Source organism: Struthio camelus, chromosome 15 (genome assembly GCF_040807025.1).
Source record: "Struthio camelus isolate bStrCam1 chromosome 15, bStrCam1.hap1, whole genome shotgun sequence".
NCBI lineage: Eukaryota > Metazoa > Chordata > Aves > Struthioniformes > Struthionidae > Struthio > Struthio camelus.
In genome coordinates, this window is record NC_090956.1 from 2650240 (window position 1) to 2675931 (window position 25692).

The 25692-nt window shown below is 46.1% G+C and overlaps 1 protein-coding gene across 3 annotated transcripts in view; it reads right to left on the reverse strand.

Annotated features, from left to right (window-relative positions):
* The window catches only part of LMF1 (lipase maturation factor 1), a 241551-nt gene that overhangs the window by 134911 nt on the left and 80948 nt on the right, over positions 1–25692 (reverse strand). For all 3 annotated transcript variants that reach the window (XM_068907942.1, XM_068907940.1, XM_068907939.1), the window contains one exon: positions 16420–16485. In XM_068907942.1, the coding sequence (XP_068764043.1) occupies positions 16420–16485 (66 nt within the window). The remainder of the gene's footprint in view (positions 1–16419; positions 16486–25692) is intronic.

Sequence of the window (25692 nt, forward strand, 5' to 3'; positions counted from 1 at the left end):
CAGAGGGATACAGGCTGAAAGGTTTCAAAGCTGGCATAAGCTCCTCTGAGATCTGCTGGAGGCAATCACATAAAATGCAGCTTGGGCTCATCCCTGTGAGACACACAGCTGGAGGAGATCCTGCAGAGCAAGAAGGAAAATCTGTGGATAAATACCCTTTCTGCAACTTCAGCTCTTGCTTTTGTGCTCTCTGACCCTGCAGGGTCTCGCTCCTGCCTGCTTTATGCTGGCTACTTGCTGACACTCTGCGACGAGCTACTCTTACGTTATTCTAGCTAGGAAGAAGAATAAGGCTCAATACTTCATACAGGCCACAGATATGAAGACACTGAACAGGACAAAGCAATAGATGACATCCTTAAAAGCACTTAAGTTGCTTAACTGCCACCTCCAGAAGATCTTTTACTTCAGAAGCAAAAAATCATTTCTGTCTTTTACAGTCTGAGGGCAGCCTTCTCTTACACCTACATCGCCTGCCCTGCAAACAAGAAAAGATATCAACTATAAATCTCAAAAGTACTTTCTATTTACAAAAGATTTGCATTTAATGACCTACTGCAACACACATGACTTTCACTGATGTGCAGGAACTTGCTCGATCATTTCTGGGAACTCCCCTCCACCCTCGGCTATTAGTTTGATAAACTCATTACAATAATGAAGAAAATGATGGTTTTGATGTTAATCATACTGCAGAGACTTACAGAAGCAATAAAACAACATAAAGCAAATCTCCAATATTTAAGGAGCTAAACGGCCACGTTTGCTAACTACTGCTGGCCTTTACATCCCCCCAAGGTAATCAGCTAATGATTATCTTCTGTTAGTACAATTGGGTCACGTGTGTTTACTGCTACATATTTGGCACAGATAACTGCAAAAGGGAGTTATAAAAAGCACTGTTAGATCCTGCTAGTGGTTAGGCAAATGTGCAGCAGGAGCAGCATTGTTAAAGTTACATGCACACATACACAGAGGGATACTAATGATCAAATATCTTTCAGAAATGAAAAGCATTAATGGAGGGAAAACTGCTTTTTGAAGCTATACTTCTAGTAACCTTTTTGAGTTATTGCTTACAAAACTTATAAAGAAAATTCTTATGATCACAAATTCACAGACCACGGTGAAATTTAGATTAGTGGTTTAAAGAATTAAAGGATTACCCTTTTATAACTTTGTGCATGCAGGTTTCTGGGAACCAAAGGGATCGACCTGCCAGAAGGGCTCAGCACTCCTTACAAGCAGCTTCCCAGCAGGATTGGACCAAGATACTGTGAATTCCCAGCACCTCACAACTGCCTCTAGCCTTGCAAAGCTGCTGCTCGGGGGCCAACGGCAGGAGAAAGACAAGTCTAGCAGAAGAGCAGCCCGTTAGGAGCCCTGGGAGCAAAAGGGGCACCCTAAAGGGGAGAGAGGTCAGCTGCCTCCCCTTGGAAGGCTTCAAGCATTATGCTAAGGCACGCTGGGGAAAGGACAGAGGTCAGCGATGCCCATAGTTATGTCTGGGTTTTGGCAAGGCTTAAGGTCTAGGCCAACGTGGATACAACTAGAGATTGCTCAAGAAAGGCCATTGTAGAGGGTGATCCACCCCAGCACCCTCAGTCTCACTTTGATAACCTGTGAAGGACCTTCACAAGCACCGTCTGGTGAAATCAGTGTCGGGACAAGGACTACTGGAAGAAGTCTCACAAACAACAGCACCCAAAAACAAGGTCAGCCTACAAGTCCAAAAGTGCAGAAATTTGGAAAGGGACCCTCCTGTGAACTTTAATCCCAGCAAGTTACTAAAGAGAGTTGCTCTATATGTAATAAAACCAATGTTCAATTAGGAAAGTCAGGTTTAACCGGCTTTGAGAAAACTACCCTTTGATAACTACATGCTACATTATTCTTTCACTTCTTTTGGCAGGGAAAAGAGGCTATTGCAGTTTTCTTTGGCTCCTGCTCGCTTCTGTCAATCCCTCGCGCACTGAGATAGTTCAGGTTCAATGTTCAAAAGGAGGAAAAGGCTGTGAAACGTCCATCAGTTCTGTTTACCAACAGAGCCAGTGAGCGAGGGAAGAATAAACGAAAGAAGGGACTCGGAGCTGGCAACTAATGGTTGCACCACGATCATCTGCTCTTGGGGCTCTTTTTCTATAGTTACCGGAATTATTCTTTATGGCACTTCGCACCAACTTCAAGTGTGGCAGCAATACTAAAAAAAGCATTAATGAACAACATAACGACTCCAGAAACATTCCCAGCCTGTTCTTGCTCATGTTTGCCTTCAACATCTGTGCTGGTGTTCCTAGTCATTTGGCCTAGAGTACAGCAGGACAATGTTTCACATCATCTGCCAAACTTGATATTGAAAGGCTCCTAAAATTGCAATTAACTCCTTGAATTAAAATATTTCACTTATTTGCCTCGAGGCCAAGGGTAACACATTCAAACAGATTTCCATTGTGGGCTGCCTGCAAACTGTTTATTGCAACTATTGCCTTAAGGACTTACCACTCATAACTCCCATCTCATACAGAGCGTGGGCCACCTCCTGCACAGGATACTATTTCTTCTCCTTAGACAGATGACAGGAAATTTTATCACACAAGATGAAGATTGTTGCAAGGCCCTTGAACTACCAACAAGCCTACGTATTCTGTGTGGAAGCGATACAGTTAGACTAGCCAGTATTAAAGCCAACTAACATTTCATATTTCATTAAATGCCATTTAATGCAGTATTATTTGCTGAGCAGAATTTGCTGAGCTCCAGCATCTGCCAGTTAATGTCTCCCCGCGTTCTCCTCTGCATGAACTGGGATGGGCTGACACACAGAAGTTAAAACAATAATAGTCCTAAGGGAAAATGTGGGTGAATAAAGGGTGGTGGTCACAGCTCGCCAAGGCAGCCGAATACTTGAGCACTGAGCCTGGAGGAAGAGGGGAACCAACAGCATGACGCCAGATGTTAGCAGGTTCCTTAAGGAAGGAGAGTTCAACGAGCATGGCTCTAGGAAGGCAAAAATCCCTGCTCCTGGCTTATCCCACGAGGTTTTTGTTCCATGCCTTCACCAGTTTCATGGAAACCCTAGCATGCAGCCCTAGCCCTGCTCCACTAACCTCTGCTGGCGTATATGCTACGGGGAAAGGTGGGCATTCATTCGCTTCGGGCTTGGATTATTAAACTGATGTATTGATTGCAGAGCCCGACAATCTTGTGTTACATTAAAATGGATCCAACATGACAGTTCGAAATTCAATATTGTCTCAGTCTAATTGGACAGGATCCAGTTCAATTTCGTCAAACGTCTTGATTAATGTTAAAGCAATAAAACCCCTTTTAGCCATCAAGACATGCAAGCTGAGAGGGAAAAGGAAGAATATGATCCTTGGAAAACACAGATAAGTGAATTCATAAATATGAGTACGATAAATACCATTTCTAATACATATATTTCCATAACGCTTGCAAGAGCAACAATCCACACCTTGTACTTTTCTGCAAAATTGGTCAAGAAGTAAAAGCTTTTACTAAACACCTTGTGCAGTCAAATCTTGTAAACTAGCATGTGATATGACAACACAGCTAGGAAAAAGATTCAGCTCTTTGTCTCTTGAGTTAATCGGAGACAGATTAGAAAAGGGAAAACTCACTTTCGTGCACCCTTCCAATTTGGTTACAAAATCACTCAAACAGAAATCACAATATGAAGTATAAGGAATGGGTCTGAGCTGCAGATGGGAACACTGCTAACTTGGGGAAGGGAAATTACAGTTGCACTTCTGTCTCCACACTCGAATTCCATAGCTTAAATCAAATTAAAAAGTAGGATTTTGTTTTGTTTTAAGCTGACGGGGGGGAGGGGGAATGTATTGTTTTTATCTAACTTTTATCACAGAACTGGCTATTTTTCATTGCAGCACAAATGGCATTGTATGAAAAGATGAAGGTATGATTCTACACGTAAAAAGAAAAGGCAGCAACTTCAAATGCTTGACAACATTGATCCTGTCACAATGTTAACAGAATGAGACAAAAAACAGTGGTTTTAGGGGTCTGTCGAGTTTTTAGAGTTGAAAGAGCTAATTCACACTGAGTTACCCTCCCAGCATTCATGTTTAGTACATACCAAAAAAGATAAGCAAATTATATTACATTATATATAATTACAGAAGCTCCTAATTACATATCACAATTTTTAGGCAGTCTAGCAAATGCAATGCTTTCCAGAATGGCAATTCCTGAAGTGAACAGTAAATCAGCTTTTGCTTGCCACTGATTTGAAACTTTAACCTATAAATTAAATTAATAAGAGACAAAGGCTTCTTTTGTGCATTTGCAAGCCTGTAGGATTTTACAAATAATAGGACTGGAAAGTGATTTATATTCCAAGATTAAAGGTCAGTTTGGCGCACACGACTTTGGAGCAAAACACCACAGCATAGAGTTCTGTTAACTCATTCATGCACCACCTGAACGCCACACTCCACTTTCTACGGACACGGGGAACTACGACGGCTCGCTACGAGCAAATTCACAGTTGCAAGACAAAAAAAAAAAAAATTGCACTGGATAAATAAATGGAAATCTTCCAGATTCACTGTAGGGAGTGAAATACGTACAGTAATTATATCTGGCAATCACCCCCCTACCCCAGGTTACTGAGAAGTGACAATACCTATGTGTCACGATTCAAATCAAACGCTCACTCAACACAGAGCATTTGAGAAACGCATAGACAATGACATGGAAACAGCACAAATCAAAAAACTCCGACGACTCACACGTTTGGCAGCAAGAGAAAGGGCTCTGCCACTCAGGAAATCCTGCCCGCGGTTGGGCTTTTCTCCCCGGACAGACCGACATTTCTGTGAAAATACAACTTAAAGCCGAATTAAAAACTGTTGATGCAAACAATAATCAATACAGTGTTAAAGTGAGAACTGCCAAAGTTTCTCATGGCTCTTCCTGTAAGAAGCTCCTGGTCAAAGAGCAGAGGAAGAAACACGCACAAACATCCCCACCGCCGGGGATGCAGCTTTTTTAAGCAAGCCTTTTGTATCTGTTATTTTGTAGGCAACAAATTTAATATTTTACTTATTAAATTATGACTGATTTATCTCCCTATTATGTGAAAATTCATTAAGCAATTTAACACATTTAATAGTCCAAGAAAGAGATGAAACAGTAGCATGTTTTCATAATCTGATGAAAACGTAATCTGATCTCCAAAGAAGAAAGCGGCAGCTTGTAAACAAATGCTCTATTTGTTTAAACTCGATCTGCAATTAAAAGCATGTACATGCTTTGCTTTCCCTGGAAAGGCAGATGGCAAGAACACAGACAATTTTTTAGATAATTTAATTGTATTTTGGAGCAGAACGTACACCACTCGGCAGCTGATACGACGTTAAATTGCATGTGCTCGAGTTTCAGTTTCACTTAGACTCCTGGACCTCAGCAAGCAAACGTTAAGGAAAGAGAAGATTGCTAAAATTTGGCAGACAGCGACAGCTCGCATCCCAAAGGTCCCCCAAGCAAGGGAGCTGGGGACATGGCTAATCCCCCGCAAACGCTGGGGAAGATGGCAAGGGGGGAGAGGAATAACCCTCCCCAGACTGCTGCGGACGAGTTGCTACGTGGCAGACGGGACAAGACGGTGTTTAACGTCCAAGCGTCCACGCAAGACGGTAGATAATTAGTGTAATTACTGCTATGGAGACTAGTTTCCATCGACCGGAGCAGGCAGGGGTAGATGCCCCTTTGCAAACAGGGCGACGGCCCCGGCCGGGGTCCGGGTCATTTCCGGCAGGGGGTCGAGGCCGCCCCACGGCCAGGGGCTCACGCCGGTCCCGTCCGGCGATGGGGACCGCGACGCTGCAGCTGACACCGCACCGGGGAGGCCAGCTGAGACGACGGGCACGTCACGGGCGCGCCGGACAGCTCTCACAGCCCCTTTTACCAACCGGCCCCTCTCCTCTTTGTCTTTCAGCTAGCGCTGAAATTTGTCATCTTTCTTCTCCTCGCAGATCTCTTAAAACACCCCGTTAACGAGCTCATAACACTACAACTGAAATAACTGTCGGAGCGTTCCCTCTGTTAGCGGCAACGCCGACAAACCTCCCGGGCCCTGACCGCTCGGCGAGCGCCGGCTCGTTCCCCCGCGCCGGGGGGCAGAGGGGAGCGCGGGCCCCGCGGCCTCGGCCGCCGGAGACGCCGCGGGCAGGCCCCGCGAGCTGGCCGAGGGGCCGTGAAGTGGGGTGGAGGCATTAACCCGATGCAGGCTGAAAAGGCCCAAAGGTTGGGGGGGAGGCAGAGAGGAGAGAAGTCAATACACTCAAGGCAAGCGATGAGGGTCCTGGGTGGTCTGTAAACGGGTCTGAAACAGTGGGAGAGTGTAACGAAGAGATGAAATCCAATAGTTGTACAGGAAGCTTTCACCAGGCTTAAAACAAATCCTTAAGAAAAACAGAAAAGAATCCAGGAAGAGGAATTGTATTACGGCTGAAAACGGTATTGGCATATTACCAATGCATTTACAGCGTGTGACTGACAGCTCCGCTTCTGATCCCAGCGGTGGAGAGGGGATAATGTCTTCCTACGCTTCAAAAGCCTCCAAAGACTCACAACAGAAAGTTCCCTGGGGGACATTTCCACTAAACTTTTGCTAGTTTCTCCCGTTTTGTGTTAATATTGCTGAGAATCAACTGAAAGCTGGAGCAAGCGGTGGGACGTGGGGGGGTGACCCAAGTGACAGGTGCCAATAACAGGTTTGGCTTACGCCAGTGTGAAAAACCACAGAAGTTACTCACTTCATCTTTGATTGTTTTGATGCAGGCACTTTCAGTGAAGCAGCACACACAGAAAAAGGCAATGCTTAAAACGAACCCAAAAGATATGGAAAAATCATGCAGAGAACCTGAGGGCTTTGCAGACCATGGTAGCTGGAGTCGGGGAGGGATCATTTACTGCGCTCTTATCCCATCCCACAAATTCTTGCCACTAGTTTCCTTCCAAAGTTGTTCTGAAAATTTCTCTCTCAGCACCTGCTTACGTCCAATTGACTTCAGCGGTATGTGGTTTCCTGAGCACGGGCCAGAGATAGGACGCCTGCTTTACGATGCCGATTTGCAGCCCTACCTTTTATTTCAACAGTTCACCGACCAGACACTCCTTTCCCCTTCTAAATTTACTGCTGAGATCCTGGTCCCAATGAAGAGAAAAGCTGAACTGATGCTGACTTTAAGGTGGTTGAGAATCCAGCTATCTTTCGCCTTTCACGTATGCTGTTCAGGCTAGTACAAGCCAGACCGCTGGACCAACCACCAGCTGATGCAAAACCAAGGCTCCCGCGAGTGCACAGCGCAGGAAGGCAGCTTCCCTGAGTGCTCTACTCGCACTACACGTTATCCCCTATCATGTCCCTGCAGGTAGCAGAAATCTGGTTTTGTTCTGGTTAAAGTCCAACGTTATCCATTACCTTAGCTCTTCTGGAGCATCACTTGATAGTGGGAAACTGGTATTCCTTTTCGCACTTTAACGAGCAATGCGACTGGGCATAAACATCAGTATTTATCATTGTGGCTTCTAAACTTGCAACTCCGCAAGGAAGGTTACACTTCTGCAAATTTACTGCTTCACAGCTTTCGGAGAGCTCAGAGCTCACTTTCAGAAGTGCTGATCATCTGCAGCGGAACATGTTGCCAGGGCCCAAACTCTGGAAAATCGGGCCTCTTTCCTAGAAGCGTTCAGCTGAAATTTATAGTCACTGAATCTCTTACTGTGCTCCAGTAAACTTCTGCCAGTAAATCAGACCTGTGTAAAGCAAGTAATACTTCTCACTCTTGTCTTAGCACAAATTCCACCCTTAAAAGCTTTCTCTCCCTGCCTTTTTCAGTGACCTGTATATTTACCTATTATTAGAATAATAAAGCCCAGCCCAAAGTTGGGAATTACAAATATTTCCAGCAAAATCACATTCATATGCATCTTGCATTCAATATAGAGCACCTGGGATTCATCTGAAAACTTGCCTTAGATAGAGACCTTCCTGCAGCAGCCTGATACAAAATCCAGATACAGTGTAATAAGCTTTTGATGTCGTGTTGACATTTATCTGCCAATATTATTGCTTCATGCACTTACCTTATGATGGATCTTGTTACTTAATTGATCACAGGCAAGGTCAAGAATTAGCCCTTCTTCCAGTGCTAGCACTGACATCATGCAAATCACCAAAAACCAGAAGAAAGCACCTAATCCTTGGCTTCAAATCCCCACTAAATGGCCCTTCAATATGTGTGAATGGGGACAACTGTTTTTTCACTTATCCCTCAGAAAAGGTTGTTTTTCAAAACTTATGACCAACTGAAAAAACCAGAAGCCGAACACAAGCATGCTCTTCCTTTCAGTATCAGTCTTAATTCAAAGAACAGTTAGTTTGTGTTTTTACAACAACAGGTGAAAACAAACTACATTTACGATCTACCGCGAGCAGAATCCAATTTCCTCTGTGTTGCTCACCTTACAGAAAAGGAATCACCAGCGGCCTCAGGCACAGGCAGCCGGAAGCGCCGGGGAGGCGAGCTGTCCAGCGAGGATACAGATGAAACAACACTCTTCATCCACGATTTCACAGAAACGCGTCTTCCAGAGTCTGAACTTTTGCTTCGAGTTACAACAGGCTCTGCACCATCCCAGAAACCCACGGCACTTTTGCCAGACCCCACGGCCACTTCTCAAAACCTTCCCGAAAGCTGAGGGCAGCCTGTCACGCGCTGCACTCCCAACCACAGCAGCGGTGAGCCCACCCCACCACCAGACTCCCTGTGCCCAGGGGAGAGTCGAATACTTTTGGAAAAACCTGACCTATAAAATTCCCTGTGTAGAAAGTGTTGGTCAAGGTTGCACCCTCCTCCAAGTCTGAATCAATTCTGCAGCAAACTTCAGCTGATAACATACGGTTTATGCAACAAAGTCCATCTTGTATGAAAAAGAAGAAAAAAGGCGCTATGAGAGACCTCTAGGGAGAGGTCCACAGGGCAAAGACAGGCATTGAACAATACCGGACTGGTAATGGTAATTGTGCATTTTAAGGCTTTATTGGCAGTTAAAAGGACTTCATAAGGAAAAATCCTAGTTAATCAAAGATGGAGAAAAGACGACTAGCAGGCAGCACGATCATACTTGGATAACTCTGCGCACAGTTAGAGCCACTGCTCCCTGCACACGCAACCACGACTCATTGTTTGCATTTACCCTAATGCCGAATTAACATGAAGAGCGCTCATATTGAAACTTCTTACCCTGAAATCTCCTCCCAGGTTAAAGCTTAGATTTATATACAAATCCTACCCGTCGTAGAACGGTGCTTCCCGCGCCACGCTGCTCCTCTACAACCCTGCTTGCGGGAGCAGCGCTAGTACTTATTCAAATCGCCTCTTGCCAACACAACAACACATGTGCTCCCTGCTTCAAAGATCACCTTAAATTATTCCGACTTTTGGTGTAATATCCTCTCCTTGGGAAAACTGCAAAATTTCTTTCTGGCAAGTTGAAAACGGTGATGACGACTTCAAAGTCTTTCGGAGACTTCGGGGTTGGAATCTCAGCAGCTAGATAGCAATAAAATGAGACTAAAAAGCCGCATGTCAGTAGCTGTGGCTCAGAGCTGAATTGTGCGTTATCATCGCACCATCATGTTTGCCTTGTTTCCCACTTTTATCGTTGACTAGGAAACCCCACGCGGGGTCTCTTCATGTTAATTCGGCATTAGGGTAAATGCAAACAATGAGTCGTGGTTGTGTGTGCAGGGAGCAGTGGCTCTAACTGTGCGCAGAGTTACCCAAGTAGGAAGCAGCCCTAACCTTGGTAACTCCTCACGACCACGATTCGGCTCCAGGCGCTGCAAGCGGAGCCGAAGCTAGAAGCATCTCTTGATCTGTTCTGCTTCACCCGACACTGGATTTTCAACACCTTTTCTCTGATGAAGCTGCTTGAGCAGCCATGCATCTCCACACCGAGCAAGGCAAGAGCCTGTTTTCTTACTTTCTGCACCTTCAACTGAACGTAAAGCTCATTCGCCATCTCCCTTTTTTCCCCCAGCAGTAACTAAAAATTCCCTCTCCCCTCAGGAAATGGATTTCCATCTCATTTTAACACGGCCTTCACTGATGTCAGTGCCGGCAGGCAAAGGCCTGAGCGGACCAGTAATGCTTTAACAAGAGGCTCTAAGGAAGACAGTTGTTCTCCTGTCACTGAGCAAATCATACCTATACCCAGGCCAAGACAGGACTTTCATAGTAAAGCAACAGCTTGGGAATATAGTTTACTGGCTTTAATAATTTATTATTGTGACCATCAGTCCTGCCAGGATTCACCTTTATTGTCCTCTGAATGGAGAAAATTTTGTAAAGTGCCAATGACTGTAAATTTATGACGCTACATAAATATATCCTTAATACATTTTTAAAAAGCAGACCTCCAAAATGCTTTGCATGGCACTCTAAAACATATTTTAAATATTCTTATTTTCTGTCTAATTCAGCAGCTTTTATTTCACCCTAATTTGTAACTTTAAAAAATAAACTATGAGCAAGAGCTCCAACTTCCTGCTTCTAAGCGTTCGGAGCATTTTTGCTCCCAGCAATCCACACTTTGTTGGGATACAGCCTATCCTGAAACACCAGGGATGAGAAAACCAGACCATTTTCTTACGAACCTAAATTAATTGCTAGACATTGAGTATTTAATTACTTTTTGTTTCCTAATAGGTTGGACAAAGGTAGATGAAAAGTATAAGAGGATCTAAAAGGAGAAGAGAAGAGAGAAAAGAAATCAAGAGGCATTTGAAGAGCCGTTAAAGCTTCCGTCTCACCCTTATCTGCACAGCTATCAGCCAGCAAGCACATAATTAGGCACAAAGATGTTGTGCTTCAGAGAGCTGCTCAGCGCAGGGGAGACCTGCTGCCTCCTAAGAGCTGGAGTACCGACTGACAGCAACTCTTTAAGAAAAGCCAGTTACAGAATAATTAGCAACAATTTGTACAAATCAGAAGAAGTGACTTTTGCGGCTGTGCAACGTCTCACGGAAAGAACGGAGCCTTTCGCTTGTGGCACTGGCAACTTCAGAAGACCTAAAATGCAACTCGGTTATTAACTGGTGTCTGGTGCAGTGAAGTCCTCCAGACTGGCCCGCTCGGTGGCAGCCGACCCATCCTGAGCATCTACGAATGACTCCACAGCGAGGAACCAACCCTGCATCCCACTCCCAACACTGCCAAAGACTGTGTTGCACCTTTTTTTTTTTTTAAACCCCTTTGCCTCATCTTTGTATCATCTTTGTATCAGTAGCAAGTTTGTCTTCCTTAGCAGAGGGCAAGGCTTACTGCAGGAATGGATGCACAGCACAGAGATTTTTGTGATAAAACGCATCGCTGTCAAAATGTCACTTTAAAAATAATAAAAAAAATCAACATAAAAAAAATAAAATATAGCTCCCTGCACTGGCCGCAGGTGCGTTGCCTGGCGAACGCGGCAGCTGCCCTTGCTGGCTGGTACCTCTGGCATCTTCCCCCAGCGCTTTTTCCCCCGTGCTGCACGGCCCGGCCTGGCAGAGGGCACCCGGCGGGACGCGGGTGACTGCAGCGACGGACGGCCAACCGCTCTCGCGCAGTTTCCAGCCTAAAACACGCCGAGAAGGAGGACGCCCAGTGGGGATCTATTTTATCCACTGTGTTGCCTGAGCAGCTGCTCCGGCAGCTGCTCCGACCAGTTGGTGGCTGAATTTTACAAGACATTTGTCTGTGTGGCTGTAATTAAAAAGCAACAATACTTTGGCAGCCGTCACGAGATGCATCGCTGGACAACAGCCCCCAGGGAAGAGTCCTGCGCTGGACACAAGGAGACGGACTAGATGTGACCATGTAGGACTTTCCCATTTCTAAACCCTTAAGATTATCTGCTTAACTATTCTGCCGAGATCACCACCAGCATCCAAAAACACAGGCTCCATTTGGACTGGCTGCGGGTCAGAAACGCTCATCTCCTGCCTGTGCCACTCAAACCTGGCCACTGCCAAGACATCTGGTTGCAAGGTGCTCTGCGGTACGAGAGCAAGGTTCAGAGAGCTGCAGGCCTGCTAGGGAGATTTTACGCACGGGTCTTGCACAGAGGCTTTTCTCCATTTGGAGCATGTTAAGACATTGTGCTTATGCCAGCTAAGCAGCACACCCAGAGTCAGCAAACCCCGGGCCAGATAAAGCTTGGCAGAGGACAGGGTGGTAAGAGGCCCCCGGGGAGCAGGTTAGTGCTCCCCGCTCCCTCTCCAGGCTCTCGGTGCTGGAACCTCCTGAAGCAGGTCAGAGAGTTGCTCCAGCCTAGACCCTGGCAATGCCCTATGAGCCGTGCATGCTCCAGAAATGGCCCCACGTGGCTCAAAACCTTCTGCAACAGCCTCTCGCTAGATGTTCTCCCCAGGGCGGCCAGCGCGATTGCGCTCTGGGTGGGAACGCCGCTGGAGGGACACGCTCAGCCTCGTCCCCGAATTCGTGCAGCAGGGAGCAAAGCTGCCTCTCTCTTGCCCGATAGGCAGGACTGCACTGAAGGTGGTGGGATCCCTGCCATGGACTCCAGTGGAAGCAGAAATCTAGCTCTTGTTTGCAAACCGCTGCATACATATTTGTAAACCACTGTGTACACAGTAGATAAATGCTTAATAATAATGATGACAAACAGATCTAAAACACAGAAGCAGCTTCCCACTGCATTAACTGAATCATAAACAGGTTCCACCGAGCACGGTCTAAAAGCCTCTGATTTAACTGGGATTTCTTACAGGAATAAAGCCATCCAACCACAGCCAGCAAGGAAACAACTGCAATCCTGAAGAACGACAAGTAAAGCTCACGGCATGTCAGAGCCCAGCACTTCACCCGTCAATTACCAACGGCGCAGGGCCATTTTCACATGCCAGTCGCAGCCCCTGGCGCACACACCGGGCTCCAGGAGCCCCGACCATGTGCACCCCGGGGTGCAAGTGCACGCACCCAACCTGGATCCTCTGGCCGCTTGAACAAAGACCTACTGCAGAAAGAGGTCAAATCCCCTGCTTGTGGTGCCTCACCAACACGGGAGTAGAATTTGGGATTCCTGGCATTTAGACCCAGTATTAGTCTGTCGAGTGTTTCCACCCTCATGCCCAGTCTCATCCTCCAGGTAGTTTCCACGTGCCAGGCTGTGCATGCTATAGCAGCAAGGACCAAACACCTCGTCTCTGTTAGGGTCTTTCTGCTTTCTCTTCCACACTTACTGGAGTCCATCTACTCCTCAGGGATCAGAGGAGTGTTAGGTTGGTAGGAAAATACCTTTCCTATGTAAACCACGCATTCTGCCATTTCCCTCTCCAAATTACACAACGTTACAGACTGTAAGTCCTCTAAACAGAGAGTCTTCAGTTGAGGAACAGATCTCCATAAAGACTGGGATTAAGGCCCTATACATAAGAAGGGAAAAAGGGAGGAAAAATATGGTCCGTTTAATTGCCCAAGCCATAACAACATTTTACTATTTTATACAATATTCCTGACAAAAGTGGAAATGTTATTTTCCACAAGCATAGCTGCTGGTTCTACTACAAATAAATAGTCCAGGGTGCGCTCAACATGCAAGAGATGGAGGCCATGTGTTTTCATTAATTCTCTTGGCAAAGGAGCACATGTAGATCTTGGACCGCAGCTCAGGACTGGAATATGAGAGCTGAGGTGGCCAACGTACATCACAGCAGACTCCATTTGGCCCAGGTCCATGTACGAGCTGGTCCAATACCCAGGTCTATCCTTCTAATTATGAGCAGATTCCTAGCTCCCTTCCTCCCTTGCAGAGGTATCTTCAGCTTCACCCCTTTCTTCCTCCCACTGGCTAGTTTGATTTGGACGGGCTTGCTCTGCACCGCATTTCTACAAGCGGCTTTCTCACCGTCACACGTTTCCCCTGCCGAGTGAGCGTGAGTAAAGCACAAACGGGAGGAATTAAGGCAGTCTTTAAAGTGGCCCAAGCCTCTCCTATCAAGAGAGGTATCAGGGAAGACGCCAGATGAAGACAGCCGTGCAAAGAGCTGACCATGGCATGACGAAGGCGCAGGTTGAACCCAGAGCTCTGTGCTGATTTCCCCCCCACAGGCCTCATGCGATCATATCTGTGGAAGTCGGTGACGGTCAGTCTATGGCTACAGCTCCCCTGGAAAGCTGCCTGCAAGCGCTAACTGAACAGGAACTGCACCAGGACTGGAGCCGGATTCTCTGCGTTTGAGAACTTTAACAACTCCCAACCTGCCAGGGCTTCCTTTCGCAGCCCGCGTCGAAGGAAAGCAGCAGCAAAGGCTGTGTTCCCTCTCCGGCAGCCCTGGCTACAGGGCTGAACCATTACCAAAAGCATTTCTACCCCGTACCTCGCAAGAACGGGGCATGCAGAAAACCTAAATCAACAGGTGAATTGCAGCCCTTCATCTGCTGTCACTAGCAGACAAAGTTTGGCCTCTTTCATTTTCCTTTTATTGCAGCCTCTTTTGTGTGGATTAAAATAATTGATATTGATAATGTGATCTGCCTCGTGCCCCTGTTCCCAATTACTTTCGCAGGCTGGGGATCCTGGCATATGGATATGACAGGAATGGTCTTAATTAGCCTTCTGGGCTACAGAACTGATTCTGGTTTTGATTTGAAATATTTGGGATTACGCAGGCTGACTGTTGTGGGCTGGGGTCACCAGCGGAGCCGGCCGGGGAATTCGGGGGAGCTCAGCTTGAGCTGCCTTTTCTTTGACTACTGCCAGGTGCCTAACAGTGTGCAGAGCAGAGGGGCACTCTCACCGCTCGGCAAAAACGAAGCAGGGACAACCTACCACGGCCGCCTTTGCGCTCAGGATTAAGAACAGCAGCATTCAAGGGTCTTTGCATCTCAAGCTGGACTCAGAATGCAGCAGGATACCCAGAGTCTGCTGAGAGCTCAGCGAGCAGCACTGTTCACAGGTCGTTCTTGCAGTCAGGGGGCAAAAAACATGAAAAGTAAATAACAACAAAAAAGTAGCATTAACACTGAAATGGGAGACACTGCTTTCCAGATCTGGAATTCCGTTTCAAAAAGTGGAACCGCTTAACTAAACCATAGGAGTGAAAGATAAAGGCTTCGGTGCCTGGGAAATTGATATAATTTTTCCTGTTTTGGAAAGAGAAATCCTAATCCTATGGCACGATTGGTAATGTGGTCCCTGGCACTCACACGGACTTCTCTTTATGCCATGGTGGAAAGAAAGAGATACTGTAACAACTCCCCCATTTCCCCTGTTAAGGGTCCCAACTCCCAGTAAAAAGTAATTCACAGGCAAGACCTTGGACCACGTTCTGCAGGTCAGGGAAGTCAGGGGCTGTCAGATTTAACTGGAAGGGGGAAATGGTTTCCAGACATGACAAAGGTCCACTGAGAACGTCACCCCAAACGCACATCTCCAGGGATCGACAGCTCAGGCTCCCCATCTGAACGTGACCGTTTGGTTCAAGCACAAAGACGTACGTAGCTCTCCGCAACACAGGACAAGCAACACCAGAAACTGCGCCAGCAAAGCATGGCTGAGACTCTGCAGCCTTGTGCAGACCGATGCAGAGGGCGCATCAGATGGAAACGCATTAGAGATCAGAGGCATTATAATTTAGTGTGCCATTTTCAGTGTCTCTGATGTTAATCTGGAGAAAGGAATATTGCTCGCAGTTTTGTTTACTTCACTATGGAACCAGAGCTACTTGTTCAACTGAGTGCCACTGAACATAGTGTGTTGTTTTTTTTTAAAACACTGCACACATCAAATTCAAATGCCAAAATATAGATAAAAGAACACAGAAGGGAGGCCGAGCTCCCTCTCTCCGTAATCCAAGAAGAGACGACACTCAGAGCCAGCACGCAAACCACAGTTTATAATCAGAATGTAACGTAATCACTGAAATAACGTCAAAAAGAGAAAACGGTCAGCGATTAGCACACAGCATCTTGAATGGCACCGAGATGCTCTCTTTCTGCCCACGTGCCTGTCTTTTGGAAGAGTAAGCAGAAAGCACTCAGCACGCTGCTATGGACTAGTCCTCTCTGGTCCTTCCTTGCACCATTTTGCAAAGGGAGCTCTCAGTGGAGCTCAGGTTTATTCCTGATTCAATCCATCATCGAGGGATGAAAAGGACAGAAATTGGTCTTACAAGACTGAGGTTAGGAAAAGCAGCATCGCTGAATTGGCACGTGGATACTGATGGACTTGCCAGAGACAGAAGGTAATGATAAAGAAGAACAACATGGAGAACTGGCTGGTGGAGGAGAAAAGTTTAGAGAAAATTTTTCTAGCAGAGTGAAGTAGTCAAGAGAAACTGGCGTTGATGTGTAGATTGCTTACCTCGTAGTGATAATCCATGCAAGTTAGCTCTCTCCAGCAGCGATCTCCTCGAATTTTAATCAATCCCTGAAAAATAAAAAAAAAAAAATACGGTCACAAATATTTCATTTCTTTTACCTTAAACATCAAGGTATATCTCAAGATATCAAATACTCTGGTAAAACTATGGGGGCAGCATTATCCGGTAACAGCAGGGAAGCACAGAGGCTGGAAAAAGCACCACCTTGGGAATCCCTTGCACATCTGCACCCAAGGTCCATCCACCATCCTTTGGAGACGTTATAACAAGCTAGAGTGCTCTGACAGGGCCCTGAGCAACGTACTCCTTCTGCAGCTTGTTTATTGACAGTAATTTGACATCAAATCCTGATGGAATATGACACGTCATTTAAAGGGTGGCAGAAGACACTGTGATGAGGGATGTCTGCCCAGCAAGAGGGAAGGTGTGCAGCTTGCCAACGAAATGGATGTCTTAACTCTCTGAACCCAATCTGAGGAACTAATTCTGCATTTACAGAGCAGGGGGAGCTCAGGACCTGATCAGTTCATGAAGGGGCCTGAGCTGAAGGTGGTGTCTGCAGTTTCAGTACCTGTTCTATGAAAGGTGCTGCTACAGGTGTGAGATGCCTAACAAGCTGACTGAGCACCTTTCACGTGACTCGTGTGAACCGAATTCCAGCCCCAACTTTGGGAAAACACAGGAGAGCAAGGACCAGCTTGCAAGGGCTTCAAACCCCTGCCCGCATGGGCCACGGCATCATTCAGGGAGGCTACGGACAGCCCTGCACATCCAGCGCCTGCTTCCTGCAGTGCCAGGTGAGATGGAGGAGCAGAGCACCCCAAGCCACAGCAAAGGTCTGCAACCAGGCTCTGCAACTGGGGCAGTTTTCTATGAGAGGCTGAAGAGTTACCTCCAAACCTAAATGCAGCTGCATGTGGAATTTCAAAACCCAGACCCAAATCTCTCCCTCTCGCAGAGCCACCTCTGCCTCTCAGAGAAAGGTTAATGCTGCCGCAGCCGAGGAAGACAAACCACGCAGCCTCCCCAGCTCAGCCAAAGCCCTGAGCTGGATACAGAGATGCAATCAAAGTAATTAGAGAAACAAAAGATGAGAAGGGGAAGGAAGCTGACAGATTTAAACACAGATGAACACACTAATGATAGGTCTGCTCTACCTTAGGTTAGGGGTGGGCAATGAAATAAGCAGGTATCAGAGGTTGCTCTGCATTGATATTTCAGGGCAACAAGAGGGTGAAATTTCCAAATCAGTGAGTCCATTCCAGGGCTGGCAGTAATATTGGGATTAAATTTCTTTGCCTCAGTGATGAAGACTAAAAAGGAATCAGTCGTCCACAGCAGGAAAGACACCTGGCCAGAGATGAGTCTGTTAGCAGGAAGCCGTGCAATCAAGCCGTGCCAGCCCCAAGGTATGCAGGTTCAGCGTGACGCCTTTGATGTACGGCTAAAGGTCCCTGATTAGGATCACAATATCCCAAATTGAGGAAAGCTTCACTAGTCAAAAGGTTGAGACCAGCTCTATCATCTGCATACAATTAGGGGATATTTGCCTACCTTCTGACATTGCCCCTAATTATAATGTGGCTGCCTTCTTTAGTAGAAAAAGGCATGGAGTTTCTTTAAGGATCTGGCTACACTGGGGGCATCCTGAAGGTTTTTACATTTGCAATAGGAGAGGCTTTCCAGAAAAGACCAGTGATCTTTCAATGCCAAAATCTGGGAACTCAAAGGAGATCACAGCACTACTCCACACTGCTTAAAACTCTTCCCTTCAGCATTAAAAGAAACTAGCAGGTTTGGGGGTTCATGGATTCCACGGTGTTAAAGACCTCCAAAAACAACTGTCCAGGGTTCATAAATATCCACAAACACCCCAAAAAACTCTCCTCTAGTGAGAGGGAAACCAAAAAGTCTTGGTTAGCACTCCATCAGGGTATCAGGAGAGCAAGAGAGAAAATAAACCCAGTGCTGCACCTCTTGATGGAGGAGATCCACCACTGACCCAACAGACCTCGCTCCTCTCTTTGGAGACCTCCAGGAATGGGGCTGTGTAGCCACAACGAGATCCAGTGACCTGCCCAAACACCAATATCACACAGCTTCCCATCTTGTATATGAGCCATACGACATTTAACAGCTTAGGACTGTTCCGTGTGGAAAAGAGACCATGAAGGAGAGGAGAGAGCAGAGCTCTAGAAACTCATTACTAATACGTAGGTGGTCAATTAGGAATGATTATTCACCATTTCTCCTAATGCAGGATGCAAGGGCAACCTGATGAAAGTATCAAGTAGCTGGTTTAGAAACAAACAAAAGGATGTACTTTTCCACACAGCAAATAATTTACTTTGTGGAAGCCAAAAGTACAAATGGGTTCAAAAGGAATTAAACAAATTCTCAGAGGACAGGCTCGAGGGTGACTTCTGAACACAACCTCCCCCTTGGAAAGGCCCCAAACCTCTTCCTGCCAGGAGCTCAGAGGATCTGTCAGGAGAAGATCATTTTATGCTTTATAGCCTTTCCTAAACATCTGTTAACGGCTGCTACCCGAGATAATACAGCAAGATAGTTGGACCTTAGGCCTAACCCAGCATAGACTTTCTTACACAAAGATCCACCAAAATAGTTATGAGCTTATTTGGTGCATAAATTAATAAGAAATAGGCACCAACATACCGATGTGGATCTAAGCCTTATACCAGAGGATATTTAGACACTTATGTCTTTGTAAACATGGGTGACTCACCCCACTAGCCTTCAGTAGGGCTACTTACAGCCTTAAATTATATCTGTTATCAGGCACCTTGCTAAGTTAAAGCAGATTTTGCCCATCTGCTGTTCCAAATTATTTTTCCTCCTTTTTCCAGTCACACAAAAATGAAATATTTTTCATCCCAATGTTTGAGAGGACAGTAAACAGAAACTATTAAACATTTTCAAAATTAGTGAGTCCAGACAATTTACATCTGTAATTTTTAGCCAAGAATGAACCTGAAGAACCTAGTACAGCTAAGGCAATAAAAGTTCAGCGTATTCACAGGACATCTCATATGGCAGGATGAGAGACAATCCACCATGGCAAGGCCATTCTTAGGAATACGGTCCTGTGGCCAACCGAGAAAACGCTACAGAGATAGTACAATCCCTACAAGCTCTTGGCATAAGCAATTGGCAGCAGGAAAAACCATAACCTCACGGGCAAAAGCAGTGGTACATGCTATAGATGCAAGAGAGTAAATGAATGTTATAACGATCAGTGAGAAAGAACTAGAAGATTAAAATAAGTAATAATTCTTTTGCAGAAATGATTAATAAAGAGGATAACAATAACACAAAGACTTCTGCCCAGCATCTGCCATGGTTCTGCACAGCATGGGAATTAGGGAACAGTAAAAATCAACACTGCTCACGTTCGGATGATGGACTGTGAGCGACCTGTGCTACGAAGGTGCCCAGCATGGATCCTCTGGCCTGCATATCTATAAATCTTTTAGGAAACTAAACAAAAAGTCTGAGCACTGGCCCTTCTATATGGGGACCCACCTGGCAGCCTCAGGAGGAAAGAGGCACCTTCAAACCTCACGCGCCCTTACCATTCAGATAACGAACACTGAAGCCTTACCAAACAGTACATTCGGGAGCAAGTAATTAAAAAAAAAAAAGTAAAACCAGAATATTTCTTCAGTCACCCTCAGATCTCAATTTTGTTAGGTGAACAAATGCCTCTTTCTACCCCAGTTCCAGTGGGAATAGCTGGGGGCAGCTCCAGGCACGTCCACGATGGCCTAAGGCCAGAAATTCAGATCTAGAAATACCCTGGCATAGGGCTGCGTCTCGGGGTCATCACGAAAAAATGAAAGGGAAAAACCCCACCGCCACCAAACCCAAGCAGAATCAGTCCAAAAGGAACAGATGAAAGCATGAGGGCCACAAAGCGATATCACATTAAGATAAGAGTGGTGGGTTGGAAAAGCACAGCAGGCGCTGGCAGAGCCAGCCTGGGCAAAGGTGACCGCGCTGTGATTTCACTCGGGTGAGTTATAAAATAGACTCGTCGCTTTTTTCTCCATTATTCTCAGAGAGGCCAGGAGCAGGGGGAAGGAAGGGACAAGACAGGTTCCCTGTCATCAGCCGTGGCATCATCTCCCCCCCAAATCATCCACGATTCGCTCTGCTCCTGGAACCTTTTCTAAAATTACAGGATACGTTGATAGCATCTCACAGGATGCACCGCAGCTGACAGCCCTGTCACCGGCACAACGGACGTCAAGAACAGCTCTGCGCAAGAATGCTGCAATATTAAAAAAGGACAACTATCTTGATGACCTTCCCTCCTACCTTGTCCAAGCTGTTATCAAGCTCTATTATTCAGTAAGGATAATTAAAATAAGTCTATGACAGAAACATAGTATATGAAAAATCAAAAACTCTCCTGCAATGAGTCATTAAGTGAGTTAATCACATTTTGTTTACTATAAAGCTTTCAAATAGAAAAGTCACTTAAAGCTCTTAAAATCAAATCTGTTTTTCAGTACAGAAAACTCCCACTCTCATAATTAAGGGGAGTTTCATGTCTTTTTTGCACTGCCGGTGCTTTAAGGTCCCCTTTCACACCCACATTGGCATGTGAGTTTTCCAGTTTTTAAATGAAGTCGGGCCAGGAAACAAGAGCACAGAGCGCTTGAAAATCAAAGTGCTTCATATCTTCATCTCTGCTGAGGAGGGCCATCAATTGAGAACGAGCGGACTGCAGACAGGCCCTGCAACACTACCTCCGTGGCCACGGTGCAGTCCATCCCGCCTCCCCAGTGGACCGTGGGCACCAAGCAGCCCTGGCTCACTGAATAAAACTGACTTCACGCTCGCTATCTAGTGCACGAGATGGGTAAATTCTGTATTTTCTGGCTGCGGTGAAGGTAAACTGCCCACTCGTGTCCAGCCTGGTTCCACCCTGCCACCGCTGCACGAAGACAAAGAGCATCTCCCCCAATGTGAGTACACAGAGGATTTTGATGATCCATCCCTGGTGGCATTTGTGCATCCCTGGGTATGGATGCAAACCCTAAGAGCTCCAACAGGCCACGGTGCTCCACATGCAGATGAACTCTGTTTTCACACACTCTCCCCTGATGATTTGATTTGTACTGCCATTTTTTGAAGCCAGCTCCTGCTTTCTTGAAGATGCACCCATACTTTGAGAAACACTATCCCACAGAAAGTCCTACAAACTTACACCCTTATCAATAATTTTAAGCTCGGTCACAAGTCATGCAAAGATGACATCTATGCGCTTCCCTTGCACATTTGCACAGCTTCTCTGAGACCATCTCTGTCTGCGGGCAGATGGAACAGGCTGGCCCTCGGCAGCCCACAGGTTGCGCCATGCAGTCTCCAACCCATCTCAGGGAACCTGCAGGTTACCTGCAGGACTTGGCTGGCTGGCTGGCTATCGCAGCCAAGTGAACATATGCAAAAAAAAAAAAAAAAAAAAGAAGCCTTTAACAAAAGGACCACAATGAGTTTTTGCCTTCAAATTCAAATAGCTCAGCTTATATCAACTAAATATGCAAACTGAATTACACAGGAACTGGTTTATGATAACTGACACATTCAATAGGGGAAGTTAATGTTTTGCATCCTCCTTGGTAGGAGGGATGTCGCAGTAGAGACCACTTGGGCCTATGGGGTGGACAGTACAAAGCCACTGAAAGGACCTAAGGAGCCACCACTGGCAGATCCTCTGTTGGAAGTACCCTTGGTCTAAGCCTCCTCTTAAATAGAGAATGAATTCAGAGTGGGAGTTGTATATTTCTTTCTATGTGTATAAATTGTCAAATTATATAAGCATGCAACAGTAAATGAAACAACGTCTATAGGGACTGGGTTTCATTCCCCTCTCTCTCTCTCTCTTTTTTTTTTTTTTTTAAATACTAAGTGATGTAGCAAAAACGAACAACGAATCCTGGGGCCTGCAGATGATGTTATCATACCATTGCCCCAGGGGCTATTAAAGGGCTGTGTTAGGAAACTCTAGCCTACTGCATGCAGATCATTTAAGGTACCTGAGCTAGCTTCTTTTGTCTGAAGCGTGCATGGCAGACATGACTCTAGTACAGCGTGAGAGCCTGTGACATTTCTCCACCTATACCAGAACCTGCAAATGGCCTAACTGAACAACAGCAGCAATGAGGCTCACCTGACTGCGGTTAAGTGGCAGCACTTGTGGGGCTCTTCTGTTTTGCAACAACGCATCAAAATGCCACAAGCTGTCACTTGGAGCCAACGGTCAGATTAAAAGGACGCTGTGTCAATACACTGACACATCTAGCTCTTGCCATGTATTTTCTTCATCTGCAGAAGTCACTCCTCCTCCACTATCTTCTCCAGAGGTGGCCGAATTTCCCTTCTGGGGCAGTAAGAGACCTTCACTCAAAAAGACACAATCCTCCCCGGAGCTGGGCAGCACGCTACCCTGAAAAGACCATCTCCTCTTGGCCACCCTCTTTTTTTTCCCCATGGAAAACTCATAGCAGACAGGTGAGAGGAGGGTGACAGGTCTTGCAGCTGCAGGGCGGAGAGACTCTGCCACTGAGAGAGCCCAGCACTGAGCAGAGGAAACCTTCACTTGGCCTTTCTGGCTGTGCCTTTCTGCGCGGGACCACCAGAAGGTGCAGCAGAGCATCTCCTTGTAATGGGGCTGGTGTGAAGCAAGAAGCCAGCCGGTGTTTGCCATCACGTGCGCGCAGCTAAAGCGAAGGCACTGCTGAGCACATCGCGAGGATGGATGCAGAGGCAGTGAGGAATGGCTAGCTATGAGCGTGTGGCCTCAGGTAGCAGCTGTAGACCGAGTGCCAGCTATTTAGAGTGAACCACATGAATTTCAGACACTGGTGGTTGAAAATGCCTGAATGCAGATATGTTTGTGCCCTATACATTAACATACAGATTAACTGCTCCAACTGGCAGCATCCAGGGAAGCATAAGGAGAAAAGTGGATCAAGAGGATGATAGGGGTCCAACCGAGTGTCGGGAGGACAGAAGGGGGAAGGGAGGAAATGTTGGTCCTTACATCTGCTGGAGTTTCACGTTCACTGGATTTCTTTCAGTCTGCTAACAATTCCCAATCCATTTTCAAGATTTCTCTGTGTATATTGAGCTGGCCTGGACTCCGCAGCTGCAGCAGATTATGCTGCCATAGCACAGATCAAAGCACAAGGAAAAATCCCCATCCCCTGCTCTCAGACAAGCAGAGGCTACATGCATCTCTAACGTACCCAAATCATCCTCTTGGAGGATGTGGAGAGAACATGCAAGGGACCAGAAGGAGAAGGAGCCATGGGACAAGTTCATGGGACAACCGTATTAGACTCCATCAGAACTGGAAGACCCTTCTCTCATTTGGACATAGGCTCCAACATCTTGCAAAGAGTATTTTGGGGGCAAACATTAATCAGAGTTCAAGAGATGAACAATACAGTCAAAGGGAAAATCAGGAAAGAAATAATTCAAATGATTATAAACAGCACTTTGGAGAGCAGGGCTCACAACCCTGAAATGACTTTTCTAACTGCTTCCTCCCTGCAGTGCCTTTCAGTCAGATCTTACACCTCCCGCAGCTTCCTCCTGGTAGCTTGGCTTGAGCAAAAGAAAAGGAGAAAAAGGCAATGCCCCATCTCAGGCTCTAACACAGAAAAACTTTTACTTCTAAGCACATGACTGAAACCAAGTTCCAGAGGTATCAGCCAGGTGTAGGTGGGGTAGATGTAATAACAAGCCGGATGCTTTGCTGCGCTGAGGCTGCGTTGGAGGCAATGCTTGACTACTGGAAAGACCGTGACATAAATGTTTTAACAAAGGATTTTTCCTTTTTTTTTTGGGGGGGGGGGGTTAAAGAGAAGGATCTGCTTGTTACCTTCAAAGTTCAAGAACATAAAACAGTATTTAGACAGTTCAGTAGCCTCAAATCCTTCTTGCCTGCATATATCCTGTTAACCCAAAAGTAATCTCAAACCATGTTTGTTTATTTAAAAATTAGGATAAACCCTTACGGTGCAGCAGTACCAGCATCTATAAGTTCATCCACAGCCTTGTGGCACTGAGTATTTTTGCTAACGGAGCTGCTGAAACTCAAGGCTGGTGCAACTGCCCCATTGCAGGGAGCAACCACCTGGCACCGAGCACACGGCTCTGGGCTGGAGCTAGGGGCGGCAGCTCTCACAAACCCAGCACAGCAATCTCCATTTTAATCCCTTCTTCTCTCATACACGTCTAGGCTTTGTGAAGAATAGGTCTGAGGGTCAGGAAGCAAATGTGAAAAACAACAGCTTCAGAGCCCGCTTCGCATTTTTCAGTGTGTGGGATATCCGCTCTAAACTAGTCCCCTTCCACCCCTCCCAATTTCTCCCTGCGGTGCTCAAGCATCGTTAGGTGCCCTGCAATTTTACATACAACATCAAAACAGATCAATTAGCTCTGCGCTAATTAATGCTGCCAAAAGGTGCGTGGTCATGCTTGCAGGTAGGTAATAAGCAGAAAAATACATCCCAAGTCCAGCCACGGTTAACTCCTGAGAAACCACCGCCGTAGCGTGTGGCAAGTTCCTACCAGCCCTTGTTTACTGGAGAACAGGTTCAGTCGCTGGGTGATAACAAATGACAAGCAAATGTTTACTCACTGTCACTCACTTTGAACACAGGACCGCTCCTAAACACACTAAACCATCCCAGCTTTTATGGCCCTTTTGAATCACCTAGAAGACATGAATATAGTAAGACATCCCCACAAAGAAGGGGAGAGCCTCCGTTATCCCATTTTCAGCTCCTCGTCCAACACAATCATCTTCCTGGCTTTTTATTAAACTTGAGAGGTGAAGCCGCGCACGCAGCAGGGGCTACATGCCAGCTGGGAACGTCGTTATTCATGGTTATCTACCACACACCGACTGCATTTCTCAAGTCTGAAATAAAGAAGAAAACCTAAGGATTCAAGGCAATCTGAAAGAGCGCTTGACTCCATACTGCATGTGGTTATTTACTGCTTGCACTGTGATAGCACCTAAGAATTAATCTCATGAAACAGGAACCCGTTGTGGTAGGTGCTGCACAAATACAGAATAAAACAGTGATCTCTATGGGTACTCAAAAAAGCGGGGAAATCTACTAGATTCAGCTTTACTCTGTCCATTCAAGTCATTCTCATTATAAGAATTCATTGTTCTAATTTGCACACATTTTTAAATTTTTCCAACTTGGCAG